At 47.1% G+C, this 18,660-nt stretch overlaps 1 protein-coding gene across 1 annotated transcript in view; it reads left to right on the top strand.

Annotated features, from left to right (window-relative positions):
* The window catches only part of RABEP1 (rabaptin, RAB GTPase binding effector protein 1), a 111,276-nt gene that overhangs the window by 32,573 nt on the left and 60,043 nt on the right, over nucleotides 1–18,660 (top strand). Inside the window, exons 2-7 of the mRNA XM_075336386.1 lie at nucleotides 406–534; nucleotides 4,478–4,681; nucleotides 5,130–5,290; nucleotides 7,133–7,252; nucleotides 7,905–8,040; nucleotides 15,404–15,582. Of these exons, the coding sequence (XP_075192501.1) occupies nucleotides 406–534; nucleotides 4,478–4,681; nucleotides 5,130–5,290; nucleotides 7,133–7,252; nucleotides 7,905–8,040; nucleotides 15,404–15,582 (929 nt within the window). The remainder of the gene's footprint in view (nucleotides 1–405; nucleotides 535–4,477; nucleotides 4,682–5,129; nucleotides 5,291–7,132; nucleotides 7,253–7,904; nucleotides 8,041–15,403; nucleotides 15,583–18,660) is intronic.

The raw sequence follows: 18,660 nt of genomic DNA, 5'->3' as shown, positions 1-18,660 counted from the left end.
TTTGAAGAAAATGGCCTGGACCATTCTGCACCGATTGGTGACCTCACAGCAGGGGCCTGATCGCTGGTAGATGTCACACATAACAAGATCGCTAAGGGGATCGCTACTGCGTCACAGAAACCGTGACTCAGCTGCGATCTCGCTAGCGATCTCGTTGTGTGACGGTACCTTTAGCTTGACTTTGTTGTTTGATCACCCTGAATTAATTATCTTAGCTCAGACTTTTGAGATAACTGATTATATTGTAGTTCTTTGATAACCTTGATCATTTTGCTCTTATCAGGTTCTTCCATTGCTGAAATTGTAAAATGTTTTTTTTACTGATTTTGAATATTAAAAAGCTGTATTTTCTGAGTGTTGTGAATAATACTTCTACGTTAACCTTTAACTGTGTTTATTTATCAGATGATCTGCAGAAACGGGTTGAGGAACTGGAGAGAACGAATGCAGAAAATCTTCAGATTAAAGCACAACTAGAGCAAGAATTTAATCAGAAGAGAGCAAAATTTAAAGAACTTTATTTGGCTAAAGAGGGTAAGCTTTATTATAACAGTGTTTTGGGCTCAGAATCTTTCAACAATCTGTGTCATGTTTGTCATATTTTGATGTGATTTTTAGCTGAAGACATTTTTCACAGTAGCCTTTATATACAGTTGGCACATTTCTGGGCACACATTATGCCAAGCTTGTGTGAAACTGGGCAACATGCGCTTAGCATAGTTATAGTTATCTTAGTATGGGTTTTTATTTTCAGCCAACTGTAAGATGCACAGGGTTGTAGTTTTATATGGGATTTGCATTTTTATACTTCATGTTGTGCAAGAAGTTTTGCAAGTAATTTTTATTTCTTGTCCTTTTTTTTTAGTTACGTTGTTTTATTTTCTTTTTACGATATGGTTCTTCTGCCACTTTTTTTGTACCACTACAAATTTGGTTTAAACTATCAAGCTACAACCGCTGTTGCAGGTCATTTATTGAGGATTATGCAATTATGACTTCACTTTGTTACTTAATAGTTAGAAACAGTCAATAACTGTACAAAAATACATAGTGTGGACTGTGCCTTACAAAGACCGAAAAGATGCAAAAATATGCAGGATATTCTTCTCCGAGCATGGTGCATTATGGGAGGATTTGATGTGTTACATTAAAGTTCCATTGTCCCTTAAAAAATATATCCAGGACTTTTGTATTTTTTTTTCTAATATGCCTAAGCACTAACAAGCAGGTATTTGCTACCTACCTGTCTGTTGTGCCTGGCGCAGTTCTTTGTAGGCACAGAGTAATCCCAGACCACCCTTGCCAGCTAATCAGCTGCTTCAACTGACGGTGCATTAACAAAGCAGCGGCTTCTCATCCGCTCTGCTCTGTAGATCAGGCGAGACTGCTGACTGACAGCTTTTTGCCCACTTAGGTAGTGGAGCGTCGGCTGTCACTCAGCATGACGTCGGCTGTCTTGGCTCATCTGCAGAGCAGAGCGTAAAAGAAGCTTCCACTCTGTTGACGAAGCCACTGTATCGCTGGCAGGTGCGGTCTGTGACCACTCTGTGCTGGTGAAGAACAGTGCCAGGCACAACAAGCGAGTAGATAGCAACTACCTGCCTGTTGGTACTTAGGCACGTTTTTTTCTTCTTTTTAAAGTTTTGCATATACCCTTTAACTGCTGTAATTACTGCACTCTACCTGTGCCTGACAGCTATGCGGTTTAATGAAGTACTTTCCAGTAGAGATGAGCAGACCCGTGGAAGTTTCATTTGGCAGGTTTAGCAGGACTTTAGATAAAGTTCGCTTTGGGACCAGGACTTGACCTGAAACCCCCCCCAAGGGAAGTCACTAATTGGGAAATTTAGGTCTCTCCACCTACATGCAGCCAGCCATATACAGAACACTTCTGGGTGAGGGAGAACATGGTTAGTCATTTTTCTTTTTCTGCTGCATATTATATCCGCAATTAGAAATACCCTGAATGAGGTAAGTGACACAATGAGAAGAACTATACTACATTTCTAATTGGAGGTATTTGCTAATATTATTATTATTACACTTACTACATATTGAGATAGGATCTTGGAGATGGGAATACCGCTTTTAAGTTAATTTCCTCCTGGCAGTAGATCACTAAATGTGGGTACAAGGCAAGTTCAGAAAGTTATAACCTGAAGGTCAACCCCCACATCTGTAAGTTAAGGGTATGTGCACACGTTGCTTTTTTTTCAGCGCGGAAAAAAACGCACCCTCTGGCAGAGGGGAGAATTGTAAACAATGCTTTTTTGAGAAAAAAGCATCGAAAACGCATGCGTTTTTCATGCGTTTTTCATGCGTTTTTCATGCGTTTTTCATGCGTTTTTCATGCGTTTTTCATGCGTTTTTTTAGGTGCGTTTTTTAAGACTTGTCAGTGTTAATAAAGTTGGTTGAACACAGACCTTTGGAAAAAAAAACCTGTGATGTCATTTCCTTCTCCACATTCTGTTTGGATAAATGGGAGGGCTTGGAATGGAAGGAGCACCATTTGAATTTTGGAAAAGTTGAAATAAACTTCGCGCACCATGTCACATTAGCAGAGAACCTTGGGTACCTATACGTCAGAAAACCCCCACAAGTGACCCCATTTTGGAATCTGCACCCCTCAAGGATTTTATTCAGGAGTATATTAAGCATTTTGAATCCACAGCTACTTCACCCAAAATGTTGCTGTAGCAACAATATTCTCACTTTTAACAGTGACGTTTTTCACTGGCGTGTAAAACACGCACATGTCCCTCCGTGTGCCGTGAATCTCGGCACACGTGGGCTGTCTAAGTGCAATCCGGGCTCCGTTCTCCGTGGCCCGTGATTGCACTTAGAGATTAACTCACCTGTGCCCGCTCCCGCTCTCCATGGTGCTGATCGCTCACGCGGTGCAGCATCCGGCTGGCGCTGACCCCCGCAGCAGCTGCTTCCGGGTCGGCTGTGTCGCACATCATGAATATGCGTGACAGTAATGAGCCGGCTCAGAAGCAGCAAGCAGAACGGGCTGCAGAGGACATCGCTGGACGCCGGGTAAGTAAAAATGATTTTTATTTTAAAAGCACTTTTTTTCTGGCACGTGTTTCACGGACCACACCACTGCGTGGTCCGTGGTCCATCAGTGATGCCAGAAAAAAATGGACATGTCTCCGTGCGGCAATCACGCACACGCGGGTACGCCGCACGGAGACACGTGCAGTGAAAAATCACTGACGTGTGAGCAGACCCATTCATTATAATGGGTCTGCGTATGTCAGTGATTCTGGTTTAAAAAAAAGCACAAACGTCCCAGAATCACTGACGTGTGAAACAGGCCTAAGGCTATGTGGCCATGATCCAGCGACATGGCGTCTAGTACACAGTGTCAGCCTCCTGCAGAGATGTGAGTGTTGTCCACGGGAGAACGCAGCTGGCCATGCCCAGCAATTAGTGATAACTAATTGACAGTAAACAAAAGCAAAAAAAGACAACAAAAAATTTTTTATTAGAAAAAACACTCCCCAAATCATTCCCTTGTTCTCCAATTTAATAAAAAAAATGGGTCCGCAGAAATCCATTTGGATGTCCCACGTCGCCTCTGGACCTTCTAGAATATGGGGGCACGTTCAGGGAACGTATCCCCCATTTTCTAGGAGGGCAGACCCTCCATTTGAGGAGAGTGGGTGCAAAAATCTGCACCCACTCTCCCCGGGTCACAGCTGCAGAGTGCCGAGCAGCCAGCACAGCTCACACTGAACACAGTGCTGGCTGTCAACTGCTCGGCACATGTGACCGGCCGGCGTCTGCTGTGAAGGAGGAGGGAGCCGCGGGGGATCAGCGCTCCGACCGGACAGGTATGTATGACACCGGGGGGAATTGGGGTGACCGGGCAGGGCCTGGGTGCATTTTTCTGTCGCATGTCTCAAGGTACATGCGACAGATACATAGGAGCAGGGCGGCCGGTGCGCTACTGTGCGCGCGGCCATGTTGGATTTTCGGGAGGGGGGTCGGGGGTCGGGGCGGGCACTTTGGCGACACCGGGGGCTTTGCCAGGAAGTGAGGTCAACAGGAAACCTCTTGACCTCACTTCCAGGTAAATGCCTGCGTTCTGGCGTGCCGACAAAGGCCGCGGACCGCAACAAAAAAGCAGGTCCATGCGGTGTAGCTGCGTTCTGACCCCACATCATTGATTTCAATGGGGGAGAGAACGCAGCCACAACGCACAAAAGAAGTGACATGCTGCTTTTCTTTCCGCACCGATTTTTGGCATCCAAAACGCTGCGGAATGAAACGCAGCGTGTGCACTGATTTTTCAGCTTTCCCATACACTTTGCTGGGAAAGCTGAACGCATGCAATTTGCCACTGAAACGCTGCGGTTCAAAACGCAGCGTTTCCGCGGTAAAAAACACAACGTGTGCACACAGCCTAATAGCGTTTTTTCATATGAAGGGTTCCCTGTAAGTCAGATTTGTTCTCCTTCTTCTGTACAGAGGACTTAAAACGACAACATGCTGTTGTGCAAGCGTCACAAGAAGAGATTGTCCAGTTGAACCTTCAGCTGTCGCAAGCCCAAGCAGAGATGGAGAACATCAAAGCTATAGCTACAGTGTCTGAGAACACGAAGCAAGAAGCCATTGATGAAGTGAAAAAACAATGGCAGGAAGAGGTGGCTTCTCTCCAGGCTATCATGAAGGGTAAGATACCGTTGACTCGTAACTTAAAAGGAGTCTGTCCAAAGTTTTGACCTAATGAAAATGCTGACATAAATAGGAGATACCTGTAAAGTAAGGATGATGGATTAAATATGTTGTTAATCAATGTTCTTCAGTTGGAGATTCTTAGACCACTGGACTATGATAGAAGGGCTATCTGCTATTTGTTATTTTCATCTGAAGTTATTCTTGCTCTTCAAAATGCCACAATCCATCCGTCTTACCCAGAGCTGAAAGAACCCTGCAGTTAATGGGTCATAGTCCTATAAATGTTGCTGCTGATATAAAGTACTGTATTATATTGTTTTATTATGTAAATGTAACATTTTATGTACAGGCATAACCTTGTGTCTGTTGTGGGAACCTACCCTGGAAAATGTCACAACCTTTTGTGTTTGTTTTAATATGCTTTTTTTCTGTGTTCTAATAGACACGCTGCGAGAATATGAGCTTCAGTTTCATCGCAGGTTGGAGCAGGAACGAGGCCAGTGGGGACAGTACAGGGAATCTGTCGAAAGGGAGATTGCAGAACTTAGGAGGCGACTTTCTGAGGGTCATCAAGAGGAAAACCTTGAAAATGACATGAAGAAGGTACGAAAATTTCCTTATATATACTTTTTCTCTACTTTGGTGTCATAAACTTTAAGCTTATTAAAATGTTTTGGGGGAGGGGGAGTTCCACCAAAAATCTATGGCGTAGGCATCCTACTTATTTTGTGTCAAAAATGGATTTGACAGCACAACATTGAGAGGCAAATCTGGAAAACTGGGGTCCGGCCCCAAAAAATATATTAGCCCAAAACATAAAATAGCTTATAGCATTATTATTCCAGTACATTAACCTCTCCCAGCTCTCATGTTTGGTATCTTTTGGGTGCTCGTTTATGGATCAGGAGCTGAGCCCCCTCCTCACATAGCAATTGGCTGTGTTCTATCTGCCAGCGCTTGAATTTATCAGCAGCGATCAGAGTTGACTTAACCACCTAAAACTAATGTCAATCGCTGACTGCCACTTTGCCGCCATCTTTGTTCTCCTTTGTAGCCCATCCTTTGCCGGAGCCTCATAGGAGAATCTTAAATTCACTATACGCCACAATACTTATGTATTGCGGTATATAGCAAAAGTAATCAATCGCCGATTCAAGTCCCCTTAGAGACTTAAAAACATGTTTATCAACGTCTAAAAAAAACAAAATTAAAGTTTTAATCCAAGGAAATAAAGCATATTTGGTATTGCCACCTCCTTAAAAAAAAAAAAAAAAAGTCAGATGTTTTACAATACAAAGTTATTAAATTATTTAGCCTGTATGGCTTTAAATGAAATAAAAGTTTTAACACCAGAATTGCCATCTATTCACTGCACCATCCCCACCTACCGCCCCCCAAAACAACATAATAATTTTTATTGCATGTAACCCAATATCATGCTGTAAAAAGTAAGCAGCTTTTGATGGAAAAATAAAGTTGCGAGTGCCCAAACCAATTTTTTTTAACCACTAAAATCTTAAAACAAACGGAGAATCGTAGTGCCAGTAAATATGCACAGTAAACTTGATTTGCTTTAATTTTATTTTTCTCTATTTCACCTCTTTTAGATGCATTCTTCCAATTTTTAGTGCATTGTATGGTCAAATGAATGGGGTCACTAAAAACTACAACTCGTCCTGCTGAAAAGGAATTATAAAATAACTCAAAAGGCTATGTTGATGAAAAACTTAAACATTTAAAACCCTTTAATTAAAGAAGAGAAGGACTTAAGTGCAAAAACAAAAATTGTCCATGGCAGGAGAGTGTATAACATCTTGCTGATAATGAGGTCTTTGCCGTCCTATAGACTTACTTTTTTACTTGACTATCTTGGAGCTCTCTGATTGCTTTTTGTCCTCCAAACATTTTACAAGCATGCAGGTCTTACAGGATGTCATTACCAATAACCAGTTTGGCAGTGTAGAAACTGGTAGAATCAAGTTTTCAGATCACCAGAAAAAAAATATGCGACCGGCTGCAGGAAAACAATTACGTTTTGTTTCACATATGTCACCCAATGCCTTAAGGCCTCGCTCGATGGGCACAAGTTGCCCAAGTGTAAAATACACAAATTCCAATATTCCTTAACCACTGAACTTGAAATTATTGAAAGCTGAGACTGTAAAAGCCTGGTAATTGGAAAGGGAGTCACTAAAACAGCCAAAAATTAAGAGTAAAAGGAGAAAATGAAAAAAGAGGGCCTAAATAATACAAATAAAGCAATGTCTAGCGTGAAAAAATCAGAAGATCTGCTGCAGTCGGGATTAGTAGTAGCGCCACAGTATTTCTCAAATCTCCACATGCTACACTAGGAGTAAAGTTAACTTACCATATTAAGTATGTATGCAATGTACCCTGATATTGTGTTTATTGTAGAAATGATAAGATTACGTCTTTTAAAAACAGGCCCAAGAAGATGCCGAAAAGTTGCGATCTGTAGTCATGCCTATGGAAAAGGAGATTGGTGCATTAAAGGAGAAGCTTTTTGAATCTGAGGAGAAGATAAAAGAGCTTGAGGCATCCAAGGTGCAAGCAAAAGCCAAATATTTTATTTTGGTGGCCAAATCATATAGGTATCAATGTAATAAATAAACAAAGGGATTGTTAGATGATCACATCTTCTCTATAGGCAGCTTGTCCAAGCAATGAGCCCATGCAGTAAGCGTCCAGCTCTGGTACTTTCGATGATTAGCTTTTAGTACATAGGTGTTTTAGTTTGACTGTGTAAGGTCATCATACGGGAGAAGATTTTTATAGTGAAATTCCATGGATGAAGACCTATTGGAAGTCTACAACTTGCTGTCGCTGCAGGGGAAATGTAATCATATTAATGTAATACATGTGATATCCAGTTTGGAAGCTGTTCTTATCCAGCAGCTCCTTCTCAAATCTGACTCAATCAAGGGGGATCCAGAGTGGGAAACCTCTGACATCCCACAGGATCCATAGATAAAGGTTAAGAGTTAATAGAAGTCCTCATATGCTTACAGATTAATCATTTGAGGTATATTTCTTGCAGACTATAAACCTCTCGGTGGTAGGGCCCTATTGTGAATGGTCAGAATTTAGACTTTCTGAGCTTTGTTATTTCTAACTCACAATGCTTTGCAGTTGTATGGTAATGATCAGTAAAAGATATAAAGGCGCCAACAATGTATTTTATTTATTTATTTACTAGATGAAGGAACTAAATCATTACCTGGAAGCTGAAAAATCCTGCCGGACAGACTTGGAGATGTATGTGGCAGTTCTGAACACTCAAAAGTCTGTCCTGCAAGAGGATGCTGAGAAGTTGCGGAAAGAGTTACATGAAGGTATTCTACAATGCAGTTTGTGGCCTTGTTTTATCTTGCACATTTACACTTTAAAGGGAACCTGTTACCACTTTTTTGGCATATAAGATGTGGCCACCACCAGTGGCCTCTTATATACAGCATTCTAACATGCCGTATAGAAGAGCCCAGGCCGGGGGTATAACATAAAAAACACTTACCTAACGGTCACACTGTAGGACTTATTGGCATGTCCGGTGCCGGCGCCGCCTCTTTTGGCCATCTCTGTTCTCCTTCTTCTCTAGCCACGCTGCATGACGGGTCCGACGTTATACACACTCGCCGGCATTCAGGTCCTGAGTAGTAGTAATACAAAGTATTGTAGTGCGCCTGCGCAGGACCGGCGAGTGTGTATGTCATAGCCGCGTCATGCACCCAGTCTTCAGAAAGAGGACGAAGATGGCCGAAAGAGGAGACGCCGGCACCGGACAACGGAGGTGCCCATAAGGCTCAGAGCACGACCGTCGGATAAGTATTATAACGTGTTTTTCTTTGTCGCTCCATTGGGAGACCCAGACCATTGGGTGTATAGGCTATGCCTCCGGAGGCCGCACAAAGTATTACACTAAAAGTGTAAAGCCCCTCCCCTTCTGCCTATACACTCCCCGTGCTCCCACGGGCTCCTCAGTTTTTTGCTTTGTGCGAAGGAGGCAGACATGCACGCACAGCTCCACAGATTGGTCAGCAGCAGCTGCTGACTATGTCGGATGGAAGAAAAGTGGGCCCATATAGGGGCCCCAGCATGCTCCCTTCTCACCCCACTTTTGTCGGCGGTGTTGTTAAGGTTGAGGTATCCATTGCGGGTACGGAGGCTGGAGCCCACATGCTGCTTTCCTTCCCCATCCCCCTCAGGGCTCTGGGTGAAGTGGGATCCTATCGGTCTCCAGGCACTGAGACCGAGCTTCATCCACAACTCCTGTGGAGCCTGCTGGATAGGAGCCGGGTACCGTTCAGGGACATGGCCCTGCTACGTGGAGGTACTCTGTATCCCTGAGGGGACCGGCGCACAGCAACACTACAGCTTTGCTGGGTGTGCTAGTGCACCGGAGACCGCGGCGCTGACCGGGTTAAAATGTGCCATTACACACTCAGCGTTGCTGAGTGTGTTTTATGTATAGGGACTGCCGCGCTGACCGCCGCTGCCACGGAAACACTGCGGCGCGGCTGGGACTTGTAGTTCGCCGGGGACTTCCGCGCTGGCCGCGCATATACGGCGGCCGCGCTTATTACTAGAGTCCCCGGCTTTTTGCGGCCTAGTTTCCTTTTCCTCCCGCCCTCAGCCCTGACAGGCAGGGGAAGGGCGGGAAGCTGCACAGAACGAGCAGCACTGAGGGCTGGAGCATGTTTTGCATACTCCACCCCTCTCACTGTGCACAGTGCGGCTCCAGTTCCCGCACTCTCGGCCACGCCCACGACTCCCTCCTCTCCTCAGGACGCCGGCAGCCATTCCTGTCAGCTCCTCGGACGCAGCAGAGGGGGACAAAGTCTGGGAGACCCAGGCAGGGACTTGGGGGGCCTCACAACCGCTTGAAGCGGGTGGTAAGCAGCACCTGTGGTGCTAGCCCCATTGTGCAGTAGTGCAACTATACTGTATATGTTTATGGTATATACTTTACACTGCATGGTGCACAGTTGATTTCTGGCTATATACCCTATTGTGTTGTCAGGGAAGATAATAGCATGGCGTCCACAAAAGGCAGGGGTGCCAAAACACAGGCATATTATGCTGCCTGCGCCGCATGTACGACCCCGCTACCGGCAGGTTCCACTGACCCTCATTGTATACAGTGTTCGGGCCCTGTGACACTTGCTCAGCCAGAGCCTCTGCTAAGAGGGGCCCAGGGGGAGCCACCTGCTGACAATGTCCAGGTGACGGGGACAGAGTTTGCAAAACTCTCTGAGACTATGGCTAAGATACTAGAAGCCTTGCAGTACAGGCCGGTATCTCAGCACAGGGACTCTGTTGAATCTTTGTTCCCTGGCCCCCCTCAGTTGGACCAACAATGTCCTCCCGGGGTATCTCATAGATCCCAGGCTGAGGGTTCTGACACAGACCCCAGCCCCAGACCGACTAAGCGAGCTCGCTCAGATTTTCCCTCGACATCATCATATTGTTCAGGGTCTCAGCGAGGGGAATCTCGGGTTGATGAAGCGGAGACAGCTGATCAGGATTCTGATCCTGAGGGCGCCCTCAATCTTAATACTCCAGACGGGGACGCCATAGTGAACGATCTTATTGCATCCATCAATCAAATGCTGGATATTTCTCCCTCAGTCCCTCCAGCAGAGGAGTCGGCTTCTCAGCAGGAGAAATTCCGGTTCAGGTTCCCCAAGCGTACACCGAGTATGTTTCTGGACCACTCTGATTTCAGAGAGGCAGTCCAGAATCATCATGCTTGTCCAGATAAGCGTTTTTCTAAGCGCCTTAAGGATACACGTTATCCCTTTCCACCTGACGTGGTTAAAGGTTGGACTCAGTGTCCCAAAGTGGATCCTCCAATCTCCAGACTGGCGGCTAGATCCATACTTGCAGTGGAAGATGGGGCTTCACTCAAAGATGCCACTGACAGGCAGATGGAGCTCTGGTTGAAATCCATCTATGAAGCGATCGGCGCTTCTTTTGCCCCAGCATTCGCAGCCGTATGGGCGCTACAAGCTATCTCAGCAGGTCAAGCGCAAATTGAAGCAGCCACATGCACGTCCGCGCCACAAGTGGCGTCCATTACCACTCAGACCTCGGCATTTGCGTCTTACGCTATTAATGCTGTCCTGGACTCTGCGAGCCGTACGGCGGTGGCAGCCGCCAATTCGGTGGTACTCCGCAGGGCCTTGTGGCTACGGGAATGGAAGGCAGATTCTGCTTCCAAAAAGCGCTTAACCAGTTTGCCAATTTCTGGCGACAGATTGTTTGGCGAGCGTTTGGATGAAATCATCAAACAATCTAAGGGAAAGGATACATCCTTACCCCAGCCCAAACCGAACATACCCCAACAGAGGAGAGGGCAGTCGAGGTTTCGGTCCTTTCAGGGCGCGGGCAGGTCCCAATTCTCCTCGTCCAAAAGGCCTCAGAAGGATCAGAGGAACTCCGACGCATGGCGGTCTAAATCACGACCTAAAAAGACCGCCGGAGGTGCCGCTTCTAAGGCGGCTTCCTCATGACTTTCGGCCTCCTCACACCGCATCCTCGGTCGGTGGCAGGCTCTCCCGCTTTTGCGACACCTGGCTGCCACAAGTAAAAGACCGTTGGGTGAGAGACATTTTGTCTCACGGTTACAGGATAGAGTTCAGCTCTCGTCCTCCGACTCGATTCTTCAGAACATCTCCGCCTCCCGAGCGAGCCGAGGCTCTTCTGCAGGCGGTGGGCATTCTGAAGGCAGAAGGAGTGGTGGTCCCGGTTCCTCTTCAGCAACAGGGTCACGGTTTCTACTCCAACCTGTTTGTGGTTCCAAAGAAGGACGGGTCCTTCCGTCCTGTTTTGGACCTAAAACTGCTCAACAAACACGTAAGGACCAGGCGGTTCCGGATGGAATCCCTCCGCTCCGTCATCGCCTCAATGTCCCAAGGAGATTTCCTAGCATCAATCGATATCAAGGATGCTTATCTCCACGTACCAATTGCTCTAGAGCATCAGCGCTTCTTGCGCTTCGCCATAGGAGACTAACACCTTCAGTTCGCGGCACTGCCGTTTGGCCTGGCGACAGCCCCAAGGGTTTTCACCAAGGTCATGGCTACAGTAGTTGCAGTCCTCCACTCTCAGGGTCACTCAGTGATACCTTACTTAGACGATCTGCTGGTCAAGGCACCCTCTCAAGAGGCATGCCAACACAGCCTCAACGTTACTCTGGAGATTCTCCAGAGTTTCGGGTGGATCATCAATTTTCCAAAGTCAAATCTGACACCGGTCCAATCGCTGACATATCTTGGCATGGAGTTTCATACTCTTCCAGCGATAGTGAAGCTTCCGCTGGACAAACAGCGTTCACTACAGACAGGGGTGCAATCTCTCCTTCAAGGTTGGTCACACGCCTTGAGGCGCCTCATGCACTTCCTGGGGAAGATGGTGGCAGCAATGGAGGCAGTCCCTTTCGCGCAGTTTCACCTGCGTCCACTTCAATGGGACATCCTACGGAAGTGGGACAGGATGCCGACGTCCCTAGACAGGAACGTCTCCCTCTCTCAGGCAACCAAAGCTTCCCTTCGGTGGTGGCTTCTTCCCACCTCATTATCGAAGGGGAAATCCTTCCTACCCCCATCCTGGGCGGTGGTCACGACGGACGCGAGTCTGTCAGGGTGGGGAGCAGTTTTTCTCCACCACAGGGCTCAGGGTACGTGGACTCAGCAAGAGTCCTCACTTCAGATCAATGTTCTGGAGATCAGGGCAGTGTATCTTGCCCTAAAAGCGTTCCAGCAGTGGCTGGAAGGCAAGCAGATCCGAATTCAGTCGGACAACTCCACAGCGGTGGCTTACATCAACCACCAAGGTGGGACACGCAGTCGGCAAGCCTTCCAGGAAGTCCGGCGGATTCTGCTGTGGGTGGAAGCCACAGCATCCACCATATCCGCAGTTCACATCCCGGGCGTAGAAAACTGGGAAGCAGACTTTCTCAGTCGCCAGGGCATGGACGCAGGGGAATGGTCCCTTCACCCGGACGTGTTTCAGGAGATCTGTTGCCGCTGGGGGATGCCGGACGTCGACCTAATGGCGTCACGGCACAACAACAAGGTCCCAACATTCATGGCTCGATCTCAAGATCACAGAGCTCTGGCGGCAGACGCCTTAGTTCAGGATTGGTCGCAGTTTCGGCTTCCTTATGTGTTTCCTCCTCTGGCACTGTTGCCCAGAGTGTTACGCAAGATCAGGGCCGACTGCCGCCGCGTCATCCTCGTCGCTCCAGACTGGCCGAGGAGGTCGGTACCTGGATCTGTGGCATCTCACTGTCGGCGAACCGTGGGCACTGCCAGACCGACCAGATTTGCTGTCTCAAGGGCCGTTTTTCCATCTGAATTCTGCGGCCCTCAACCTGACTGTGTGGCCATTGAGTCCTGGATCCTAGCGTCTTCAGGATTATCTCAAGAGGTCATTGCCACTATGAGACAGGCTAGGAAACCAACGTCCGCCAAGATCTACCACAGGACGTGGAAAATATTCCTGTCGTGGTGCTCTGCTCAGGGGTTTTCTCCCTGGCCATTTGCCTTGCCCACTTTTCTGTCCTTTCTTCAATCCGGATTGGAAAAGGGTTTGTCGCTAGGCTCCCTTAAGGGACAAGTCTCAGCGCTCTCTGTGTTCTTTCAGAAGCGCCTAGCCAGACTTCCACAGGTACGCACATTCCTGCAAGGGGTTTGTCACATCGTCCCTCCTTACAAGCGTCCGTTAGAACCCTGGGATCTGAACAGGGTGCTGATGGTTCTTCAGAAACCACCGTTCGAGCCAATGAGGGATATTTCGCTCGCACGCCTTTCGCAGAAAGTGGCCTTCCTAGTAGCAGTCACATCACTTCGGAGAGTGTCTGAGTTGGCAGCGTTATCATGCAAAGCTCCTTTCCTGGTGTTTCACCAGGACAAGGTGGTTCTGCGTCCGGTTCCGGAATTCCTCCCTAAGGTGGTATCCCCTTTTCATCTCAATCAGGACATCTCCTTACCCTCGTTTTGTCCTCATCCAGTTCACCAATGTGAAAAGGATTTGCACTTGTTAGATCTGGTGAGAGCACTCAGACTCTACATTTCTCGTACGGCGCCCCTGCGCCGCTCGGATGCACTCTTTGTCCTTGTCGCTGGACAGCGTAAAGGGTCACAGGCTTCCAAATCAACCCTGGCTCGGTGGATCGAGGAACCAATTCTCGAAGCTTACCGTTCTGCTGGGCTTCCGGTTCCCTCAGGGCTGAAGGCCCATTCTACCAGAGCCGTGGGTGCGTCCTGGGCTTTGAGGCACCAGGCTACGGCTCAGCAGGTGTGTCAGGCGGCTACCTGGTCGAGCCTGCACACTTTCACGAAACACTATCAGGTGCATACCTATGCTTCGGCGGATGCCAGCCTAGGTAGACGAGTCCTTCAGGCGGCGGTTGCCCACCTGTAGGAAGGGGCCGTTTTACGGCTCTATTACGAGGTATTATTTTACCCACCCAGGGACTGCTTTTGGACGTCCCAATGGTCTGGGTCTCCCAATGGAGCGACAAAGAAGAAGGGAATTTTGTTTACTTACCGTAAATTCCTTTTCTTCTAGCTCCAATTGGGAGACCCAGCACCCGCCCCTGTTTTTTTGTGTACACATGTTGTTCATGTTGAATGGTTTCAGTTCTCCGATTTTCCTTCGGATTGAATTACTTTAAAACCAGTTTATAATTTTTTCCTCCTTCTTGCTTTTGCACCAAAACTGAGGAGCCCGTGGGAGCACGGGGAGTGTATAGGCAGAAGGGGAGGGGCTTTACACTTTTAGTGTAATACTTTGTGCGGCCTCCGGAGGCATAGCCTATACACCCAATGGTCTGGGTCTCCCAATTGGAGCTAGAAGAAAAGGAATTTACGGTAAGTAAACAAAATTCCCTTCTTTATTTATACCCCCGGCCTGGGCTCTTATATACAGCATGTTCGAATGCTGTGTATAAGAGCCCGGTGGTGGTGGCTGCAGCTTATAGTCCAAAAAAGTGGTGACCGGTTCCCTTTAAGAAGATAAGTATTGTGTAGAGCGCTCCCTAGGCTAGTGCGAATTGCCCCTATATATTATCTGTGGTTTAAGGGCATAAAAATTGAAAGTTTGAAAATTGCTGTTTTCTCCAAATTTCTGATATTTTGACAAACACAAAAATATTGTCTTAAATTTACCACTATCATGAAGTACAGTATGTACTTCATGATCTCAGATCTCAGAATCACCGAGAACCGCCGAAGTGTTCCAGAGTTATAACTTCATAAAGGGACCCTGGTCAGAATTGAAAAACAGTGGCCTAGTCATTAAGGTGATAAAGGGGTTAAGGAAAACTTTGCAGCATAATCCTAAAATTACTATTTTAATCTTTTTTGATGCCACATTTTCTAATTACCGACAACTTGTGGCTGAGCACTATAACACTCAACATACATGAAAGTGCTCATTCGATCATACTCTGGGTCTGTCTGCAATCTTTGATGCTGGAGCAGTGGCACATAGGCAGAAGGTCACTATGTGTCCTCAGTCATGGTGCATTTTGGTGATTTAGAGATTTTACCTCATTTGAAATGTATTTTTCCCAAAAGTGAATGGTATCCTGCAAAAAAAACCACAACAAGACCAACTTTGTCAACAGAAAATAGAAAGTGATGGCGATTTGCATTGTCCGTGCAATCTTCAGTGATTTTTCTCTTTGTGCAGTATGTCATCTCCTGGAACAGGAAAGGCAGCAGCACAATCAGCTGAAACACACATGGCAGAAAGCGAATGACCAGTTTCTAGAATCCCAGCGTCTGATGATGCAGGATATGAAACGAATGGAGGCTGTACTGACGACCGAGCAACTTCGACAAGTTGAAGAAAAGAAAAAGAAAGATCAGGTCTGTTTCACATAGTTTAAAATCAGTTGACACTGTTTATAATAGATAATTCTTTCAGAAATGTAAAAATGGAAAAACTTTATAAAAAAAAAAAATGGCTGTGTTGCGTTTCTGGGCTCTTTTAAGTGTTGCGTTTTTGTTCAGGGTGTTTATGCCACAGCTATGCCATAATTGCGTATAGAAGTAATCTGGCTTTGCTCGCTGTGAGGCCTGAGCTCATATCTATAGTTGCTTGCTGGCTCCTGTGCACGAGTGAGCAATAGGTAGCATTAGATTAGGACATATGCATGATGCCAGCAGCTTATATATACTAGCTGGCAGATATCTGTAGATGTGACCTCACCAGTCTCATTTAACATTCAATTGGAGAGCAAATAGGGCCAGATTACCTCTTTAATTCCAGAAAGCTGCTGTTTTTCTGCAACCTGCAGTATAATAAGACTGCTGAAAAGTGATCTCTACTGAGCGAGAGATATATAATATATATGTATATATATATGTATATAATATATATGTGTATATATATATATATATATATATATATATAATATATATGTATGTATATGTATGTATATGTATACATGCATACATACATACATACATACATACACACGCACACACACACATATATTAAAATATTGGGAACTTCTACCTTACAACTTTTCTTTCTTTATCGTTCCTTTGGGAGACCCAGACCATGGTGTTTCGCTTCTGCCTCCGGAGGACACACAAAGTACTACACTTAAAAGTGTAGCTCCTCCCTCTGAGCTTATACACCCCCTGGTAGCCAGTCCTAGCCAGTTTATTGCTTTGTGTCAGGAGGCATACATCCACACATGCATTCTCATCTGATTTGTTTGACTTTTGGAAAGAGTTTGAAGAAAAGCGGGTCCATGGCTGGACTCCCGGCATGTCCCTTCTCACCCCACTGTGTCGGCGGTGTTGTTAAGGTTGATTTACAAGGCTGCAGCCTTACATGCCGCGCTCCTTCACCATACCTTCTGGGCTCTGGCTTGAAGTGGGAGCCAGCACGGTCTCCATGCCTGGCAGGAGTCCGGTCTCCATCCACAGCCCCTTGAGGATTCTGTTGGACCGGAGCACTCATCCCCAGGGACATGGCCCTGCGTCTCAGCAGCTAAGTACCTGAGACGTTTATGTTGGGGGTCCCGGTTCTTAATTGTAAGGGGAGAGTATGCTGTATGTGATTGTTTTAACTTTTCCGGCGGGTTCTCTAGCTTTTGCCCGAGAACCGCGCCGATGGTGCCTGCTTGTCGGCCTCGCCGCTTAAATTTAGGCCCTGGCTTCGCTGGAGGCCTAGTTTCATTTTCCTGCCCTCGCATGTCACTCATGCAGAGGGACAGGTTTGGCTCCTCCCGGCGGCCGTTCTACACAGGGGAGGGACACTCCCCACTGCTGGGGCGTCCCTCCTTCCCTGCAGGTCTCTATAGCCCTCCAGTTCCCGCTCTTTAATAGGAACGCCCTCTTCTCAGGCACAGTTCACTCTGCTCTGGGACATCCTGCATTCTGCATCTCTGCTGAGGTGCTGCGACTGGGGGACCGGGCTTCGGGAACTGGAGGGCACACAACACCGCGCTCAGCGGTCTGGTAAGCCACAGCCGGTCTCCAGTTGTGGACCTCTGTATATTCTCCCTGGGGTTCATTCTCTGCAAAGCCCCCCACTCCAGCAGCATGTTTCACACAAGGAGCAAGGCTCCAAAGCTTGCCATAACTTCTCTCAGGAGAGTCTCTGATTTGGCTGCGCTCTCCTCGGAGTTACCTTTTTTGGTTTTTCACCAAGACAAGGTGGTTCTCCGTCCGACCCCGGACTTTCTTCCTAAGGTGGTCTATCCCTTACACCTTAACCAGGATATTTCCTTGCCTTCCTTCTGTCCGGCCCCTGTTCATCGCTTTGAGAAAGCGCTGCATACTCTAGATCTGGTGCGTGCTCTCCGGATCTATGTGTCTCGCACCGCTGCGCTTAGGCGGTGCACCTCTCTTTTTGTGCTAACCACAGGGCGGCGCAAGGGTCTCTCTGCTTCTAAGCCGACCTTGGCCCGTTGGATTAGATCGACCATTTCGGACGCCTACCAGAGTACTCAGGTGCCTCCCCCGCCGGGGATCAAAGCACACTCGACCAGAGCTGTCTGTGCCTCTTGGGCTTTTAGGCACCAGTCTACGGCTCAACAAGTCTGTCAGGCTGCCACTTGGACTAGCCTGCATACCTTTTCGAAGCACTACCAAGTGCATGCTCATGCTTCGGCAGATGCGAGCTTGGGCAGACGCATCCTTCAGGCGGCTGTCGCCCACTTGTGAAGTTAGGCTCTGCCTACTTCTTAGTTTTTTCTGTTTATTCCCACCCAGGGACAGCTTTGGAACGTCCCATGGTCTGGGTCTCCCAAAGGAACGATAAAGAAAAAGAGAATTTTGTTACTTACCGTAAATTCTTTTTCTTATAGTTCCGTATTGGGAGACCCAGCACCCTCCCTGTTGCCTGTTGGCAATTTTCTTGTTCCGTGTTTTATCACCGGCTGTTGTCGTGGACAGAGTCTCCGGTTGTTCCGGTTCTACTTGTGGGTGGCTATTCTCCTTCAGCTTTTGCACTAAACTGGCTAGGACTGGCTACCAGGGGGTGTATAAGCTCAGAGGGAGGAGCTACACTTTTAAGTGTAGTACTTTGTGTGTCCTCCGGAGGCAGAAGCTAAACACCATGGTCTGGGTCTCCCAATACGGAACTATAAGAAAAAGAATTTACGGTAAGTAACAAAATTCTCTTTTTTTCATTGGCAATAACATGAAGCAGAGTATAAACTGGTTTACATGTGTTGCATGGAAGCATGTTCACATTGGGGCTTTTTAACAGACTAAGGCCCTGTGCCCACGGGAGCTTGCTTCTGCGGATTTTGCCAATAAATCCGCAGGTTTCAGCATGTACAGACACTCCCCATGTTATCCTATGGGACATGGGGAGTGCTGTGTCCACGTTGCAGAATGTGCGGTTGCGGAATATACTGCGGATATCCCGCAGCCGCACATAACTGCATGTCAATTATTCCTGCGGCATTACCTGCGGAAATCCCC

The sequence above is a fragment of the Anomaloglossus baeobatrachus genome, chromosome 2, assembly GCF_048569485.1.
Source record: "Anomaloglossus baeobatrachus isolate aAnoBae1 chromosome 2, aAnoBae1.hap1, whole genome shotgun sequence".
NCBI lineage: Eukaryota > Metazoa > Chordata > Amphibia > Anura > Aromobatidae > Anomaloglossus > Anomaloglossus baeobatrachus.
Note: the sequence above shows the minus strand (reverse complement) of the source record. Positions and strands in the feature narration are given on the sequence as shown.